Source organism: Anas platyrhynchos, chromosome 26 (genome assembly GCF_047663525.1).
Source record: "Anas platyrhynchos isolate ZD024472 breed Pekin duck chromosome 26, IASCAAS_PekinDuck_T2T, whole genome shotgun sequence".
Taxonomy (NCBI): Eukaryota; Metazoa; Chordata; class Aves; order Anseriformes; family Anatidae; genus Anas; species Anas platyrhynchos.
Genome location: NC_092612.1, coordinates 1,954,113 through 1,969,170, shown reverse-complemented (window position 1 = coordinate 1,969,170; position 15,058 = coordinate 1,954,113). Strand labels below are relative to the sequence as shown.

At 58.3% G+C, this 15,058-nt stretch overlaps 1 protein-coding gene across 2 annotated transcripts; it reads left to right on the top strand.

The window, feature by feature from the left end:
* Positions 1-6,781: 6,781 nt before the first annotated feature.
* On the top strand, positions 6,782-13,318 carry NHLH1 (nescient helix-loop-helix 1). Of its 2 annotated transcripts, none has more exons than XR_011804964.1 (2): positions 6,782-9,552; positions 12,509-12,889. XR_011804964.1 is itself a non-coding variant. In XM_038167827.2 (2 exons), the coding sequence occupies exon 2, from the start codon at positions 12,913-12,915 to the stop codon at positions 13,309-13,311; it is 399 nt and encodes a 132-aa protein (XP_038023755.1). In that variant the 5' UTR covers positions 6,791-9,552; positions 12,509-12,912; the 3' UTR covers positions 13,312-13,318. The 2 variants fall into 2 exon arrangements, 1 of the variants encoding a protein (XP_038023755.1); XM_038167827.2 differs by having other exon boundaries at positions 6,791-9,552; positions 12,509-13,318.
* The last annotated feature ends 1,740 nt before the right edge of the window (positions 13,319-15,058 follow it).

Here is a 15,058-nt window from a genome sequence, read left to right as displayed (position 1 = left end):
GCCTGAGTGTAGGATGGAAGGGGGTGGGGAAGAAATAGGATTGCTGGATTCATCTGGGAAGTAAACGAGCTACAAGAGTGAGTCACTCTCCCCGTGTTTCTGTTCCCTGTCCTTCCCCTCACAGTGCCCGTTCTCACTGGGGACACAAAGTCAGCTCCTGCCCTGTTTGACAGGGGCGAGGGGATGCTCTTGAGACCTCGAGGTGAACAGTGCTTGAAACACAAAGATGTTTTGTTGAAGTAGAGCTAATGTTGGTGAAAGGAGCTGCTTTGTGCGTCGTGGAGAATGAAATCACATTTTATACAGAAACGGCACCATGCAAAAAGGTCTTATGTTCACCTGCATCCCTCTCCAGATCATAAATGGGGCAAGCCGGGAGGAGCTGGGATCTCTGACCTATTCAGTCATTTATTCTCACTCCTGATCTTCAAACAAAGAGCTGACAGTGGATTTGGGAGTGCTCATTCCCCTCCGCTGGGACCGGGAAGGCCTTTGCTGCTTTTGTGTATGGCTACTAAACCGCTGCCCCTTAGGGAATTGCTGTCTGCTGGTTTAAGCCCGGAGACGGTGTCTCAGCCCTGAAAAGGCTCACTCTTAAGCCATCCTTTCCATGCTTTCAGTCTGAGCGCAGTTATCCGCAGTGGATGCATTTTCCCACTTTAAAAATGAAACAGCCCCGACCCCCCTGTTTTTATCTTCCTTTATAAGGTACGGTAGCAGCCTTTGGGGCTGGGTTGCCCATCGCTAGTTCCTCCTGCCCGCCCTGATGTAACAGCAGCTGTCCTCAGCTGCACGAGCCTTAAAGTTGATAACTCCCCTGATACGCTTTTCTCCATCACTCCAGAGATTATGTGCATTAATTAGAGCATCCCTAATGCTAATAAGCAACGGGGAATAAGTGTTTTCTCAGGACGTGGAAAGTAGTTGGAGTGTTGCCTTAAATGTAGATTTTTCTTTGCAACAGCAATGAAATTACTGAGTTTTGAGGTGCAACTGCGTGTGTTTTGCTGAATCAGGTGGAGTCCTGGTGGCAGCCTTTTGCAGGCAGTGATGGCAGAAGAACCATCCTTTCCCTCTCCCCCTTTCGTGCTGGCTGCTGTGCTTCAGTGTGGCCTTCTTTGAGGTAGGCTGATGCAAGCAGGATAATTCCCCTTGTTCAAAGCCTGCTTTCTGTGATAATTAGATAAGTTTGCATGGGAAATTATGCAAAGCATATGGGAAGCAAACAACTTGTCTGGTCATCTTTTGAAGCGAAGACTTTGAGCTGCCTCTTGGTCTAGGGAAGGGAGCAAACACCGTGTGTCTGATGTAGCTGGTCCAGGAGGACGTAGTCCGGTGGGGAAACAATTCACAGGAACGCTCCAGAAATAGCTGTTTTCTGGCTTTGACAGACTTCTTCTAGCAAATGACTTACGATACTCTCCCAGCTGACTAGCAGAGCCAGCAGAGGGGACAAAAACTCACTCCAGTGCAGCTGCTGCATACCAATCAAGTTCAGGTACTGGGGGAAATGCTTTCTTCTGCCTCTCAGACTTCGGCTTGTTGCTCCAAAGCACGAGGACTTGACTTTCTTCCAGTACTACATTTTGAGGTTGTTTTACATCATTCCTGGTCTGACCTGTTCTTCCTGATGCTTGTAGGTGCTGGGTAGCTTTGAGTTCTGTCCAAGCATTTGGCATCCTTGGCATTTTTTAGGCACTGAGTTCAGCAGGTCACTTATGCTGCTGGTTTAGTGGGATGGGGAGTCTGCAAGCTCTCTCCTTTGCTCAACGCTTGACCAAAGGAGCAGGAGAAAAAGGAGAAAGCAGCTGAGCAGCCCAAGAGCAAACTCACCCTCAAGGGATGGAGCCTGGGAGAAGCAAGTTCTGCAGCCTTCTGCCAGGGGAAGAAGAAGTGATGCAACTTCTAGCAAGCGTTGCCGAACTGCTCTTCAAAATAAACAGGCTGACGCCGGTGAGGGCTGGGGCAGCTGCTCCCAGGGGCAATCGCCTGTCTGCACCTTGCGCTCTTCTGCTGAAGGTGAGGGCTGCAGCTCTGCGCCTCTTCCCATCTCTCCTCCCCACATCCAGCCCCGCTGGGGCTGGTGGTGGCAGGACAGCCCTGGAGAAGACAGAGGACACTGGAACCAGCTCTCCTGTTGTGCTTGGAGAGCAGCAATTTGCTGCCCGTTGTTTTGCTACAAAACGCTGAGCCAGGAACAGAAACACAGGCAGCTCTGCCTCACTTTTCTCCTGCCAGTCCTCGACTGTCCTCCAAAATCTGCTTCGTCCCTTTGTCTTGCTCAGCTCAGAAGTCCTGTCCGTACTGATATCCCCACACAGACTCCCCATGCAACTCCAACGCTGCCTCTGGTACTGAGATTGGTCGATAATCCAGGCAGCAATCTGAAGAAGCTCTCCCCACACCACCTCCAGCTACATCAAAGCCCAGACCGGGGGTTTTTTTGGGCAGCCCCTCGCTCCTCTTGCTGAGGAGGGCAGCTGGCACATGCTGTCTCTGCCGCAGAGCCCCCAGGCATCTTGCTGAGACACTCCCCCACCACGCACACACACAATTTGCAAGCATCAATTTCCTCTCCTCCCTCCCCACGCAACTCTACCAGGGATTTCTGCACAAAAAGAAGATGCCACTGACTCTCTTGACCTCTGAACTCAGCTGCCTCCCAGGAGGCAGAGGGCTGGGGCTGAGCCCAGAGAGGAGGGTTTGCAGCTGCCTTTGTGCCCGGAGGGGGGAGACATATGGGGGTGACAGTCAATGAGACAAGGAGAAAGGAGAGGAAATGTGTGTTTTCTTAGCGCCCGGCCTCCCAGCTCCTGGGAACTTTATGGCTCTGGAATATTAAGAGGCAGGAAAGTTAATTAATACCCAGAACAAAGCCAGGGCTGTTTGGCTTCTGGGAGAAGGAAGTAGTGGAGACAGGAAGAAAAAAAATTGGTGTCTTCCCAAATAATTTTTCTACGTTTTATCAGCAACTAAAATAGAGATGAAGCTGATCTGAGGATGAAGGGTATGATTTTGGGGACCAAAGAAAGAGGCTTTCTGACAAAGGGCAGGAAAGTTTGCTCTGATGGGAGATGAGCAAGCTGTAGGAATCGCTACCGCTGCCTTATTCAAGCTGGGGACTGAACCTGGGACTTTGCAGAGAGCCCTTCATAGTATCATTCTCTCCATCACTTCTCCAGGAAGTCACCGTTTCTCTTACTGGAGCTGAAACTTCTGCTCTCCACGTTGCATCCTTCCTCTCCAGGCTGCCCAGCTTCTGCTGCCTCGCCTCTTCCCAGCGCTGGAGCCCAGCATCTGCGCTTTAGGCACTAGCGGCTGCTGCTGGCCAGCATCGAGCTCCCCGCAGATGGCCCTGCTGGGGATGTCATTCCCCTCTCTGCTTGCCCATGATGGCCAGCATTGCAGTGGGGTTGGGTTCAGCTCCCAGTTCAGCTATTGCCAGCTTTGACACCTTGCTCAGCATTTAGAGATACCGAGGCATTGTTCTATGCACTGCTTTGAGGTATATTTGGGCAGCCAGACTCTGTTTTCACAAGTGGCAGCGGCTTAGGTAGGGACCAGTGAAGGGAGAGCGTTTAGCCTTAACTCCCAGATAAATAGGTAGAGAAAATCTGCTACCCACGTGCTTTGTGAACAAGTTCTACCTCTCTGCCTGCCTCTGAAGTTGCTCCAGATCTCTCTGGAGTGGGCCTGAGCCCATCCTTTGCCTACACAGACTGGTCCATGGACCACTAAAGGGGCTGTGGATGTAACGGAGCCTTTATGTGATGCTGCTGCAGTCTAAAGGGCACGTCTGGGACTGCTAAGGAATCATTTCATACAAGAAGCCAACCTGGGAAAGTGTTTGCTTGGACAAAAATAAGCAGGTGGGGAATGCAAACCAGAACCCTCTGTCTGCACAACCTTCACCCCTTCGTGCAAGGATCACGGGGTGCGGTATGGTGATGGTGGGGGCTGCCTGTCCTTGCCCAGGACACTCCGATGTGATGGTGGAGGCAGGTGTGCAGCCCGGTCTGGCTCTAAAGCTCGAGGAAATTGATGCAAAGAGACTGCATGGTCTTTTTTCCTGAGTCAATGAAAGCTGTAAGAGAACCCAGGGGTCCTGTGTCGCTGCCTCGTGTTCTATCCAGCAGCCTGCAGTTGCTCTCCAGGGCTCCTGCTGCCACAGTGGTTGATAACTGCTTTCTGTGTTGTACCCACGAGCAGCAGTGAGTCCAGCTGAAGGAGTGAAGGCAGCTTAGCTCAGGACAACCATCACAGCAAGCAGAGGTCATTGGCTGGTGCCCAGCAGGCATCTGAGTCTAACATGTGTTTAAAATCGGGGTCTGAATGCTACAAATAGCAGTGCCATTATTGCCAGGCTGGATCATGCCCAGGGTCCATATCTGCTGTTGTCCTTGTCTCTGACAGAGACCAGCAACTGCTGCTCCTGGGAAAGGCACAAAAGCACCTGGAGGGACCTCGCATCCCAGCTCCCAACCGTGCAAGACCTGGGCACCTGATCCCCATGCTCAGTGCCGTTGAAGCTGTCCACCCCAGCTCTGCTCAGCCTCGTCCTCAGTCAGATTTTCCTACTGCAAGCCTGGGCCTCTGTCCGTCTGCCCGTCCATCAACCAGCCGGTTGTGTACATACCTGGAGAAAAATGCTGGGGCTGGAGGAAATGGGAGGTAGTTTGAAGAGATGATTCTAGGAGGAGATTTTGCCACCACCTCCCATTTAGTGACTCAAGTTTGCTCCTTCACAGCCTGCCCTGTGCTCCTGGGGCCCTGTCCTTTTATCTCCGTGCTTTGTCCAGCCTCTTTCACCTGCCTGTCCAGCCCGTGCGTGGTGCAATTACTCGGAGGAAGCAGGGGATGAGGCAGGGATGGAGGATGCTGCTTAGGACCTACAGCGCTGTGCTACCCAGGTGATCTTTCCCCAGCGCCAGCACAGTTCTAGCAGCGAGGTTTCGGGGGCTAATCAAGATCGACAGACAAACAGAGCAGCATCTCTGCATCTCGGAGCCAGCAGAAAGGGAGAAGCAGATGGGCTAGAGGAGGCAGGGAGCTGCTGCTAAATGGATTGATGGAGAGGCCTTTAAGAGAGATGGATTGGAGAGGGAGCCGCTGGAGGAAAGGGCCGGGGCGGCCACGCTGCGAATGGGGCAGGGGCCCAGGGAGATGATGGGAAGGGAGAAAGGCCTGCAGATAACAGATGGATGGACACAAAGACTGGAAGGGAAGAGAGGGACAGATGGACAGGCAATAGAGAGAGTCAGGAGAAGAGAGGGATCTGAACGTAATTAGATTGGATCCGATTATGACAGACTCGATTAGAGCAATATTATGATCAGGAGCTTCTGTCGCTATTTGGCTTTTAGGGGGGAACAAAGCCAGAGAGCACGTGTGGAAGGGGGACAAGCAGAGGCGAAGGGAACTGGGAAGGATGAAAGGAAAGGGGCTCCTTGTGAAAGCTGTCAGTGGTGGTGGTGACAGATTGTCTAGTTATCGAGCACCGGGGCCGTCTGTCACCGACCGCTCACAAAACCTGCACTCAATAAAAGCCAGGGAGACAAAGGCGAGGAGAGGAGAGGGGCTATCGGAGCCGAGAGCTTCTGTCACGAGCCAGGCAAGCGTGCCCAGGGCGTGGGGTGTGCTGTGCAGAGCAGGGCCCTGCTGTTATGAGCTGGGCGCACACACGAGGAAACACGGGGGTGCGCACAAACACGTGTGCTGAGAGGTGCTGAGCTGTTCCCTGCCACCCATGCTCACACGTGCCCTGCAGCCCTGCAGCATCACCCTGAGCGATGGCTCCTGTGCTGCTCAGGTGTTCCTGGGGTGCTGCATCCCACCGAGTGCCTGCGAGGTGCCTGGAGCATCACCTGGCCATGTCACGATGTGGTCGGCGAGGCCGTGCACCGGCTGCATGGAGCAGCCCGAGCCCTGCAGCAGTTGGTTGTAACAGAGCGCTGCAGCCCAGCCCTCTATGAACCATGCGTGTGCACACCTGGAAGAAGTGTAACGGCACCAAACTGTCACTCCAGGTGCTGGAGGACCTCTTCTGCAGGCCCAAAAACACCGCAGAAGGCTTTGCTGTGAGTGAGCAGCTGGGTTATGGCAGGAGCACGGGGGAGCTCAGCAGAGCTGTCTGAGTTTTGTTCTGCAGAGGGTCCCTGCTGGACGGGCAGGACGTGGTCCCACCATGTGCATGAAGATGCCAGTCCTCAGGAGCAGAAGAGGACACGTCCCAGCATCAATGCTCTTTCCAGCATCCGTGAGTCGTGGCAGGGATCTCTGTCGCGCTCTCCCACCTATCGCGCAGCCCCTCTCTGTATAAAAGTCCCCAAAACTCTGGCTGGGTCTGCTCCAGCAGCCCAAGGGTTAAAGCTGCCTGTTTTCCCTGACAAGCAGAGGCCAGCGTGGTCCCCGGTGGCTTTGTACAATATGTCGCCTCATCTCCTGCCAAATGCTGCCTCTTGGAGCCTCTTTTCATACCTCGCCGTGCCCTCCCTGCACGCAGCCGGGAGCGGCATCCCCCGCGGGGGTCCCCGGCCGTGCCTCCTCCCGCGGCTCATCCCCAAAACCCCTGGCTCGAGGTGGGCAAAGCCCGGAGGGCTCCGTCCCCTAAGGCGGGAGCCCTCCAGGACCCACCTCGACCTCACCCTCGCAGGTCGAGGCGAAGCTGGCGAGAGGTTTTTGAAAGTTGGCTGCGCTCCCGCTGCCATTCACCAGCTTCGTTTGCTGCTTGAATGCCGTGTTGAAAGGGAGGCCCAGGAATTCGGAGGGAAGGAGGGCTGTCTGCAGGCTCCGGCTTGTGGGCTCCTGCGATTAAGAAACCCGGTTGGTTTTGGGGAGGGATACCAGTTTCTGCCGGTCAGGAAGTTGGGAAATTGAGAAGGGAAGAACAAAGCCACAGGGTCTCTTGTTCTCCCTCCCCCAAATCTCATCAGTTTTTGGCCAGCCTTAGGATACCTGAAGCTCCTGAGTTCTTTCTAAGGAGGCAGGGAAGGAGGCAGCAGCCAAACTCCCGGGGACCACAGCTGCTCACGTGGGCTCTGAGCAAGGGAAGGTCACAGCGGAGGGGGGAACTTTGGCTTGGATTGCAGGAGAAATGTCTTGACGTTCTCGCTGTGCCGTCACCCTCCCACGAGACCCGTGGCCATGGCTTCATCTTGGCGCGGCGGGGAGGAGCAGCCCTGCCGGTGCTCATCTCACCCACCGAGAGCCCCTGTGAGCACAAGGGCTGCGTCCTGCCCACGGACACATCTCACGGACGAGGAGCAGCCAAGCTGAGGGACGTCCCCAGGTGAAGTCCTCCCTGCCGGCAGCGAAGGGACCTTTGCGATCTGAGCTCTTACCTGCAGAAAGAGGAAGGCTGGGAGTCAGCTGAGGGCAGAGTTAAGGTGATGGCAGGCTGGGGCTGGGATCGTCTGCTGTGCTTGTGTCACTGGGGCCGTGCAGAGGGCTGTCCTGGCTGATGTCCCGCACCTCGGGGCTGAGCCCGTGTCCTTTGCAGGGGCAGGATGCATCTGCCCAAACCTGGAGAGAAAAACTTGAGTGGGAGCCTGCTGAAAGGAGCAGGAACCTGCCCGCTCGCCTGGACGCTGCGGTGGCCACGAGGCCGGCACAGCCTGGGCCTGGCATCCCTGCGGGGAGGCTCCAGCAGCTTCGCTCCTTCCCTCCCCTCCTCCCCGAGCCCAGCCCGGCAGGATGCCCGGAGCAGCCCAGCATCAGCTGCAGCGAGAGGTGGGGCCCTGCTGGCGTCCTGGCAGGGGGAGAGGAGCTGGCCCTGGGGGTGGGCAGGCGAGACGGAGCAGAGGAGGGAGCAAGAAATAAATGCGAACAGCCCGTCGGGCTCTCGGGGGAGACGGGGGCCCAGGCGGAGCGCTGCCGCGCGTGCGGAGAGAGGAGGGGGACGCAGGGGGCTGTGGGGCTGGTGAGTGGTGCCCGTGCCCCTGTGGACGTGCGTGTGCTGCTCGTTTCCACATGCAAGAGGGGTGATTTGTGTGAGGAGCGTGTGAGAAGCGTGCGCTGGGTGCGGGGTGCGCGTTGCATCCAGCGCCTTCTCCAGGCGTGCTGCGCCTCGCGCGCGCGTTCGTCTCGGGGCGGATGTGGCGACTGCCACGAGCTCATTAGGCGAATATTGTTTTATAATCAGTGCCATAGCAATGGTGAGGCAGGCTCCTCGCTGCCACCTGATCCCTCTGCCTCGTCCGCCGCACGCCCTGCAAAACTCCGAGACCATCTGCTGATCCGTGCCACGGGCTGGAGCCCGCCCAGGTGCCGATGCCCATCACCTGGGCTTCGCCCGCTGTGCGGGGAGGGGAGGCAGCCCCCAGGGACTGGGAGCAGGGCAAGAATCCAGCACCTGGGGGAGGGATGGAGGGGGTGACGGCAAGCAAACTGCAGGGAGGTCTGGGAGGATGCACACAAGCACATAGGTATGTGTGGGACAGGGGATGCACAGGTTTCTGAGACGGGAGGTTACCGGTAACAAACTCGAGCAGATTTTTTCAAGAGTTTAATGCAAGAATCTGAAATCTAGGAAGGGTGAGAGGCGGAGATGGTCTAACCCACAAAAGAGATCACTGCTTCGTGGTTGGCAGTGCTTTGGAGCAGTACCCGTGTGTTCTGGGCACCTCTTCCTTTCACTTTCTTTCTCCTCACCAAACTTTACTCCAGGTGAGTTTCCCAGCAGCTCAGAGGCAGCACCTACGGGACGGTTGCTGCTGCTGCTGCTGCTGCTGCTGCTGGAGCCCGTCTGGGAGAGGCTCCCAGCGGCCCAGGCACCCATGGGTGCTCACCTGCCCCACGTGCAGACCCACGGCCGGGTGATGCACGCTGCCGGCTGCTTGCACGCGGACACACGTGTGTGCCAGCAGTGCACGGGCACACAGCCTGCCTTGCACACGCACCCACACCACGGAGAGCTGCGCCGTCGGTCCCGCTGCTTCTGCAGCCGCCTCTCCTCGTCCCAGCCCGGCGCAGAGCCTCGCCTGCCCATCGCTCTCTTTCCACGCTCTCTCCCCATCTCTCCATTTCTCCTTTATGAAATATGCATGGAGAACAGATGTCGCCTTCTCCCGGAGCACCCCCACCCTCCTCCCTCCCTCCCTCCCAGCCCACCACCTCCATCCACCCCTCCAGGACCACATCCAACCTCCACCTCCCTCCTCTCCCGGGGGCTCCAACCTCCCGCACAGCCAATGGCATCCCCCTCTCTTGGCTTTAATATTTATGAGGGGGGGAGCACCGGAGCGGCCAATGAGGCTGCCGGGGTCGGACCCGGCGTGCGAGGCTGGGGTGTATATATAGCGTGCGGGGCACATGCCTCCTCGGGGTGTCCATCTCAACGCGCGGTGGCCCGCCGGCGTTCCTGCCCAAGGGGTGAGATGCCAGGGCCCCGAGGCCACCGGGGCTCCCCCTGAGCCCCGGCTCCATCCCGCCAAGCAGGACACCAACTTTCCACCTCCTCGATGGACGGATGAGCCAAGCGGCTCCTGGCTCCCTGGATTATTTGAGCTTCTGGAAGGGAAAAGCTGGAGCCCGGGAATGGTCGGCGGCTTGGGGGTAAGGGGCCTCTCCTCGGGGTGGGATAGCAACGTGCCCGGCTGCTGCTGGGGGCTTTGGTGATGCTGAAATGTGAGTGGGATAGGCGGGGAGGTGCGGGGGCAGCGGTGTTACGTGCTCCAGGTGCTCTCGGAAGGGGTGCCTGCGCTTTGGGGCCACCTTTAAGGCACGAGCACGCACTCGTGTCCTTCGCTTCGGGCTTGGCGGTGACCTGGGGGATTCTGTTCAGAAACAAGGGAAGGAGCCCCCGCTCGAATGGCCTGAAAGTGGGCTCCTAGGCACAGCCTGCATCCTCTTTGCGTGGCCAGGGAGTCTTCAGAAATTGTCGCACCGCTGGTCTGGAGTGCAAAGGAAAGGGAAAGGGGGGAGAGCAAGGGGCTGGGGAGCTTTGCTTCCCCTCGAGGCCATCCCTGGGGCTTTGCTGGAGGCAGGGCTGGGACAGGCAGGGTTTTACAGGAGGTTCTTGCAGCAGATGGCTTTAGGAAGGTGGCAGTTTATGGTTCATCCAAAGGAAAGAGCCCCTCAGAGCGCACGTTTCAGAGGAAAGCTGCTTGAGGCTGGACTAACCCTGCAAAGAAGGAGCAGGGTAAGGAGTACTGAAACTTGTCCTGCTGACATCTTCCTGCGACCAAGAGCAGAGAGAGGCCTCGGGCAGGACTCCTGATAACCCCTAAAATTCACTCACAAGGATGCTGAGACGGCGACAGCAACACATCCCACAGCCCTCTGCACTGGCACGCTGCTGTGCGGGGCTCGGGCTGGTCCTGAGCCTGCTCCCCATCCATCTGCCCAGGGAGGAGAGGTTTTGCAGCCTGTCCTCCCCCAGGGATGGCAGTGACAGTGTCACAGGAGGCTGAGGGGAGGCTGGGGCTGGAGGCTATCGTTCCTCTCCTCCCCTGCCCCGTGTTGATGGGGCCGGGGCGCAGCGCAGCAGCTTCTCGCCACGGGCTGGATGCAGCAGCGCAAGAGGAGAGGGGGCCCCTTGAATTCAGGGCAGCAGCACTGGGATAACGGGGGCAGAAGAGGTCACGAGCGTGGCCCCAGGAGCAAGGGGGAGTGTTTAAAGAGGAGCCGCACGCCTGAGCACCACCCTGGGTGTCCGCACGCTGACTCCTCACCGCACCCCAGGTCCAGCACCGGGCGCAGGGCTGCTGTGCCACATGTCCGGCCCCAGAGTCGATGTCCTCCCTTCTCCCAGCCCCGCTGCAGCTTCCCCGGAGCTTGGGCTCGTGGCTAGAGCCACAGCAGCTGGGAGCAATGCTCCAGGGAGCCATATAATGAGCAGGAATGGTGTGACCACGCAGGAGCACGGCCGTGGTGACAAGGTGGCCACGCAGAGCAGTGGCAGAAGGGATGCTCGGCTCGGGCACGGCTTGCTTTGAGCTGCTTGCACCCTGACACGCTGCTCCCAAGCAGCCAGCAGGGAGGGACAGAGGATGAGGAAGGAGGTCCCGGCTCTGCGGGAAGGGAACAGGAGAAATAAGGGGCTGGGGAAACGAAAGCAAGATGGGAACGGAGGAGGTTGAACAGGGTGCAGGAGGCACGGCCGTCGTACGCAGCTACAGCAGCTGTGGCTGATGTGGGAACTTCAGGTGTGTCTGTGTGGGTCCGGCTTCGCTGCCCGCAGGCAGAGCAAGTCAAACACGAAGCCAAACTCAGGCTCGCCCTAAGGACAGCGTAGTTTATGTCATGCTGAAAGCCTTGAGGGTATCTCCCGAGAGCCACCTTTCTATCAGCCCTTACTTAAAGCAGCTCTTTCCGTCTTCTCCAGGCTAAGGGCTTCACGGGGATAACTTTTTGTTCAGGGTTTTGGTGCTTTACTTGCGCTGCCGCGCTGTCCCGTGTTCCAGAAAAAAAAAAAAAAGGAAAAAAAAAAGTCCAGTATCCAGCTGTTTTTTTTTTTTTTTAGTGAAATCTGGATATTCCAGTGTGTGTAGATGCCTGGCGGGGCAAATATATGAGCCTGGGTGTAAATTACCGTGCGTAAATGGATGTGGGATTCTCACAGAGGAGTTTTTGACTGGGACCACTCGCGGGTATGTGCTGGGATGTGTGTGTGGAAGCACACAGGAACAGCCACGTATGTTAGTGTGGGGACAGGGGGACGGTGCAGTCCCTCCCGTGCTTGCTTAGGGGGTTCCTTGTGCTTCCTGGGCAGCGTTTCTGTAAATGCACATCAAGGCTCTGTCCATCAGCCGCCTTTTAAAATGGGACGTGGGCTATTTCTCCCCAGTCATCGCCTGTCCATATTCGTTTAGGTTCCATTTCTCAGTCATATGGCTCATTACAAGCTTGTCAGGCCTGAGCGATGTAATATGTTGTACATCTCTGCCTGGCTGCCTTCCCAGCCCCGCTGCCGTCTCTTTGCGCAGCAGCGTTTCCCCTTCCGAAGTTTGTTCCCCAGCCTGTCCCCTGCCCGGGGACAATGTCCCTGCAGCAATCCCTTCTCTCTCCCCATGCTAGGGCTCAGGGTCCCCAAGCTTCAGTGCCGAGCAGCGGAGGCAGCAGGCAGGGGAGAGGGGCAAGGACAGGAGGCAGCCTTCCCGGCCGGCGGCACGGCGTCCCGGAGGGAGCGGGCAGCCAGCTTCTATTTGGACACATCAAGCAAAGCAGCTGTGTTGGGTTCCATATGTCTGGGGTGCCAGGATCCATGACATACGGGCTCATTTAGTATACAATAAGCCCCCCTTCCCCTCGCCCCCGCAGTCTGTTTTTCCCCTTCACTCATCCACCACCTGTCATCTCTCCGGAGAGCCAGGAGAGGCGGCTTCCACCTTCTCCCCGCGCCGCTCCGCGGGCTCCTTCTCCGCCACCGGAGCCCCATCCCAGCCCGACGGGGACAGGTTTTCCCCTGGCCACCACCACAGGGCAGCCGGAGCAAACCGTCACGCATCCAGCATCCCCTTTCCATCCTGCCCAGCGGCTCTGAGAGCCCCTCTGCTTCTTTTTTTTCCAGAGCGCGCCGGAGGAGCTCGGCTCTGACACCTGACGGCTCCAAGCCTGGGTCCTGCCGCGGCTGCACGGGGGAGCCCCCGGTCTCTGTGCACCTGCAGGGTGCCAGCACCGAGGATATTTATTTATTTATTGCATTTCTATGCATCCTGCCCTTTTATCCACGTGGTTTATTGTTGAAGCCGTCCCCCACCCAGCGAGGAAAAGGGAAAAATTTTGAAATTCCCTTGCAGGGACGGTGTGTGATGAGGAGGAGGAGGAGGAGAATAAGCAGGGGTTCGCTGTGAGCCGGGGCCCTTGTTCAGGCGGAGCGGCTTTGCTCCGACGTGGTGCCCGCGTCAGTCTGTCCTGCAGTGCCTCCTGCCCAAAGCATCCATCCATTTGCCCGCCCTCCCCTCCTCTGCTAAGATGATGCTCAACTCGGACCAGACGGAGATCGACCTGCCCCCGACGCACTCCGAGTCCGAGTCCGTCTTCAGCGACTGCGGCCGCGCGGGCAGCGTGGAGGACGCCGGCGGCGTGGGGTTGTGCGCCCCGTCCCGCATGGCCGAGCAGGGTGAGGCCGTGAAGAAAGACCTGCAGCACCTGAGCCGCGAGGAGCGCCGGCGCCGGCGGCGTGCCACAGCCAAATACCGGACAGCCCACGCCACGCGGGAGCGCATCCGCGTCGAGGCCTTCAACATGGCCTTCGCCGAGCTGCGGAAGCTGCTGCCCACCCTGCCGCCGGACAAGAAGCTCTCCAAGATCGAGATCCTGCGCCTGGCCATCTGCTACATCTCCTACCTGAACCACGTGCTGGACGTCTGAGCCGCCCAGCCTCCGTCCGTCCGTCCGTCCGTCTGTCTGCCACATCTCCTACCTGGACGTGTGCTGGGCATCCGAGCCAAGAGCTCAAGTCCGTCTGTCCGTCTGCGACCTGCGCCACATGTTGGGCATCCGAAATGCTGTGCCTGCATCCACCCGTCTGTCCGAATGGACCGAGTCCCCATCCGCCTGCTCTGTTCCCCCTCCCCTGAACTACGGTCTGTATTCCCCCACCACCCAGCCCACGTCCGTCTGTCTGTCTGTCCTGAGCCAGGCTGGCTGTTCGGTCCATTGGCCGTCCGTCTGTCCTGCTGGATCTGCTGCCTCAAGGCCGTGCTGGCCGTGTGCGCTCCCAGCTTCTGTCCGTCCTCCTGCTGCGCGTCCCGCTGAGAGCACTGATGGGATCCTGAGCCTGCATCCGTCCTTCTGTCCACCACATCCACTGCTCGACCCACAGCAGGAGCCTCCAAGCCCAAGTTTCTCTGCGTCACCTCTTTTACACCAGCCACAAACCAGACCCGTGCAGCCCCAAGCAGCTCTGGGGGTTTGTCCATCTGTCCGTCTGCACCTTTGGCCACCGGGCACAGCTGTTCGGGGCGCTGGGGCTTTTGCTGCAGTTCTGCTCCTAGCGTTGTGCTGGGCACCTGGGGGTCCACACGGGGACCTTGCTGCCACCCCAGCCCACTCTGCCCAGCAGCATCCACGGGCACAGAGCAGCTCCTCGGGGTTTGTCCTGGCCTGTCAGCAAGCACAGGGCACGCTGCTCTGCCACAAGGTGCCCAGAGCCACGCTGTCCCTGATCCCATTGCAGTGGAGCTGCCTCCACCCGGGGCCTGGCCAAGCTCCTCCATTGCACATCTGCCCCAAAACCTCCTGCTTTGGGAGCATCAAACCCCAAACCCGTGCATCCCCGGCTTTGCTGCCCTGGGCTCTAGTGCAAAATGCGCGTGGAGCCCCCCTGGCCCTTTACTCACCCTCTTTGCACCAACATCCACGACCACCCAGAGCGATCTTCACTGTCCCCCCCAGCATTCCCTCTGCCTCCCCTATTTTTTTTATTAAGAGTTAATTTTGCACTGGCAGCAGCAAGAGCACAAGCAGAGCCCTGCAGGGACCAGGACCGAGCCGAACCCCCCCAGCACACACAAAGGCAGCGCTCTGCCGGCTGCAGGACAGGCAGGGGCCAGGACCTCAGCACGGGACCGGGGAGATGGAGTTGGAGGGCTGGAGGGGAAATGTTCTTGGTGAGGGTGGGTGTCCTGCAAACACCATGGGGGATTTCTCCTCCTCCCTCCCCACTGTCTGTCTGTCCTGCTGCCTGCTCCCCACAGCCCCTGCCCTCCTGGGGTCCCACACTGCTTTTTGCCCTCCTGAGATGGTCACGGCCATCCGAGCCCCAGCTCAGGAGCTCGCCAGCCTCCCAGCTCCATCCCTCTCCTGTCACCGCCACCAGCTCTCACCATCACCTCGCTCCGGACCTCATCTCCCCACTCCCTGCAGAGGCAGGGGACCTGCCACTACCTCCGTGCCACCAGGTACCTCCCTGTCACCAGGTACCTCCGTGCCACCAGGATGTGCCAGGGGCTGTGGCATCCCCGAGGGCAGGAGCAGGGCCCCATCACCACGGCGCTCAGCGGCAGAGCAAAGCAGAGCAGGGCAGCCCACCCTTCCCCTCCACTCACAGACCACGTCCCTGTGCCACGAGGATATTTATTGAATTAATTTATTGATAAATGTTATTATTTATTTG

Bases quoted from the DNA above. Each gene is read 5' to 3' on its own strand.
- NHLH1 (XM_038167827.2), top strand. From the start codon at position 12,913: ATGATGCTCAACTCGGACCAGACGGAGATCGACCTGCCCCCGACGCAC.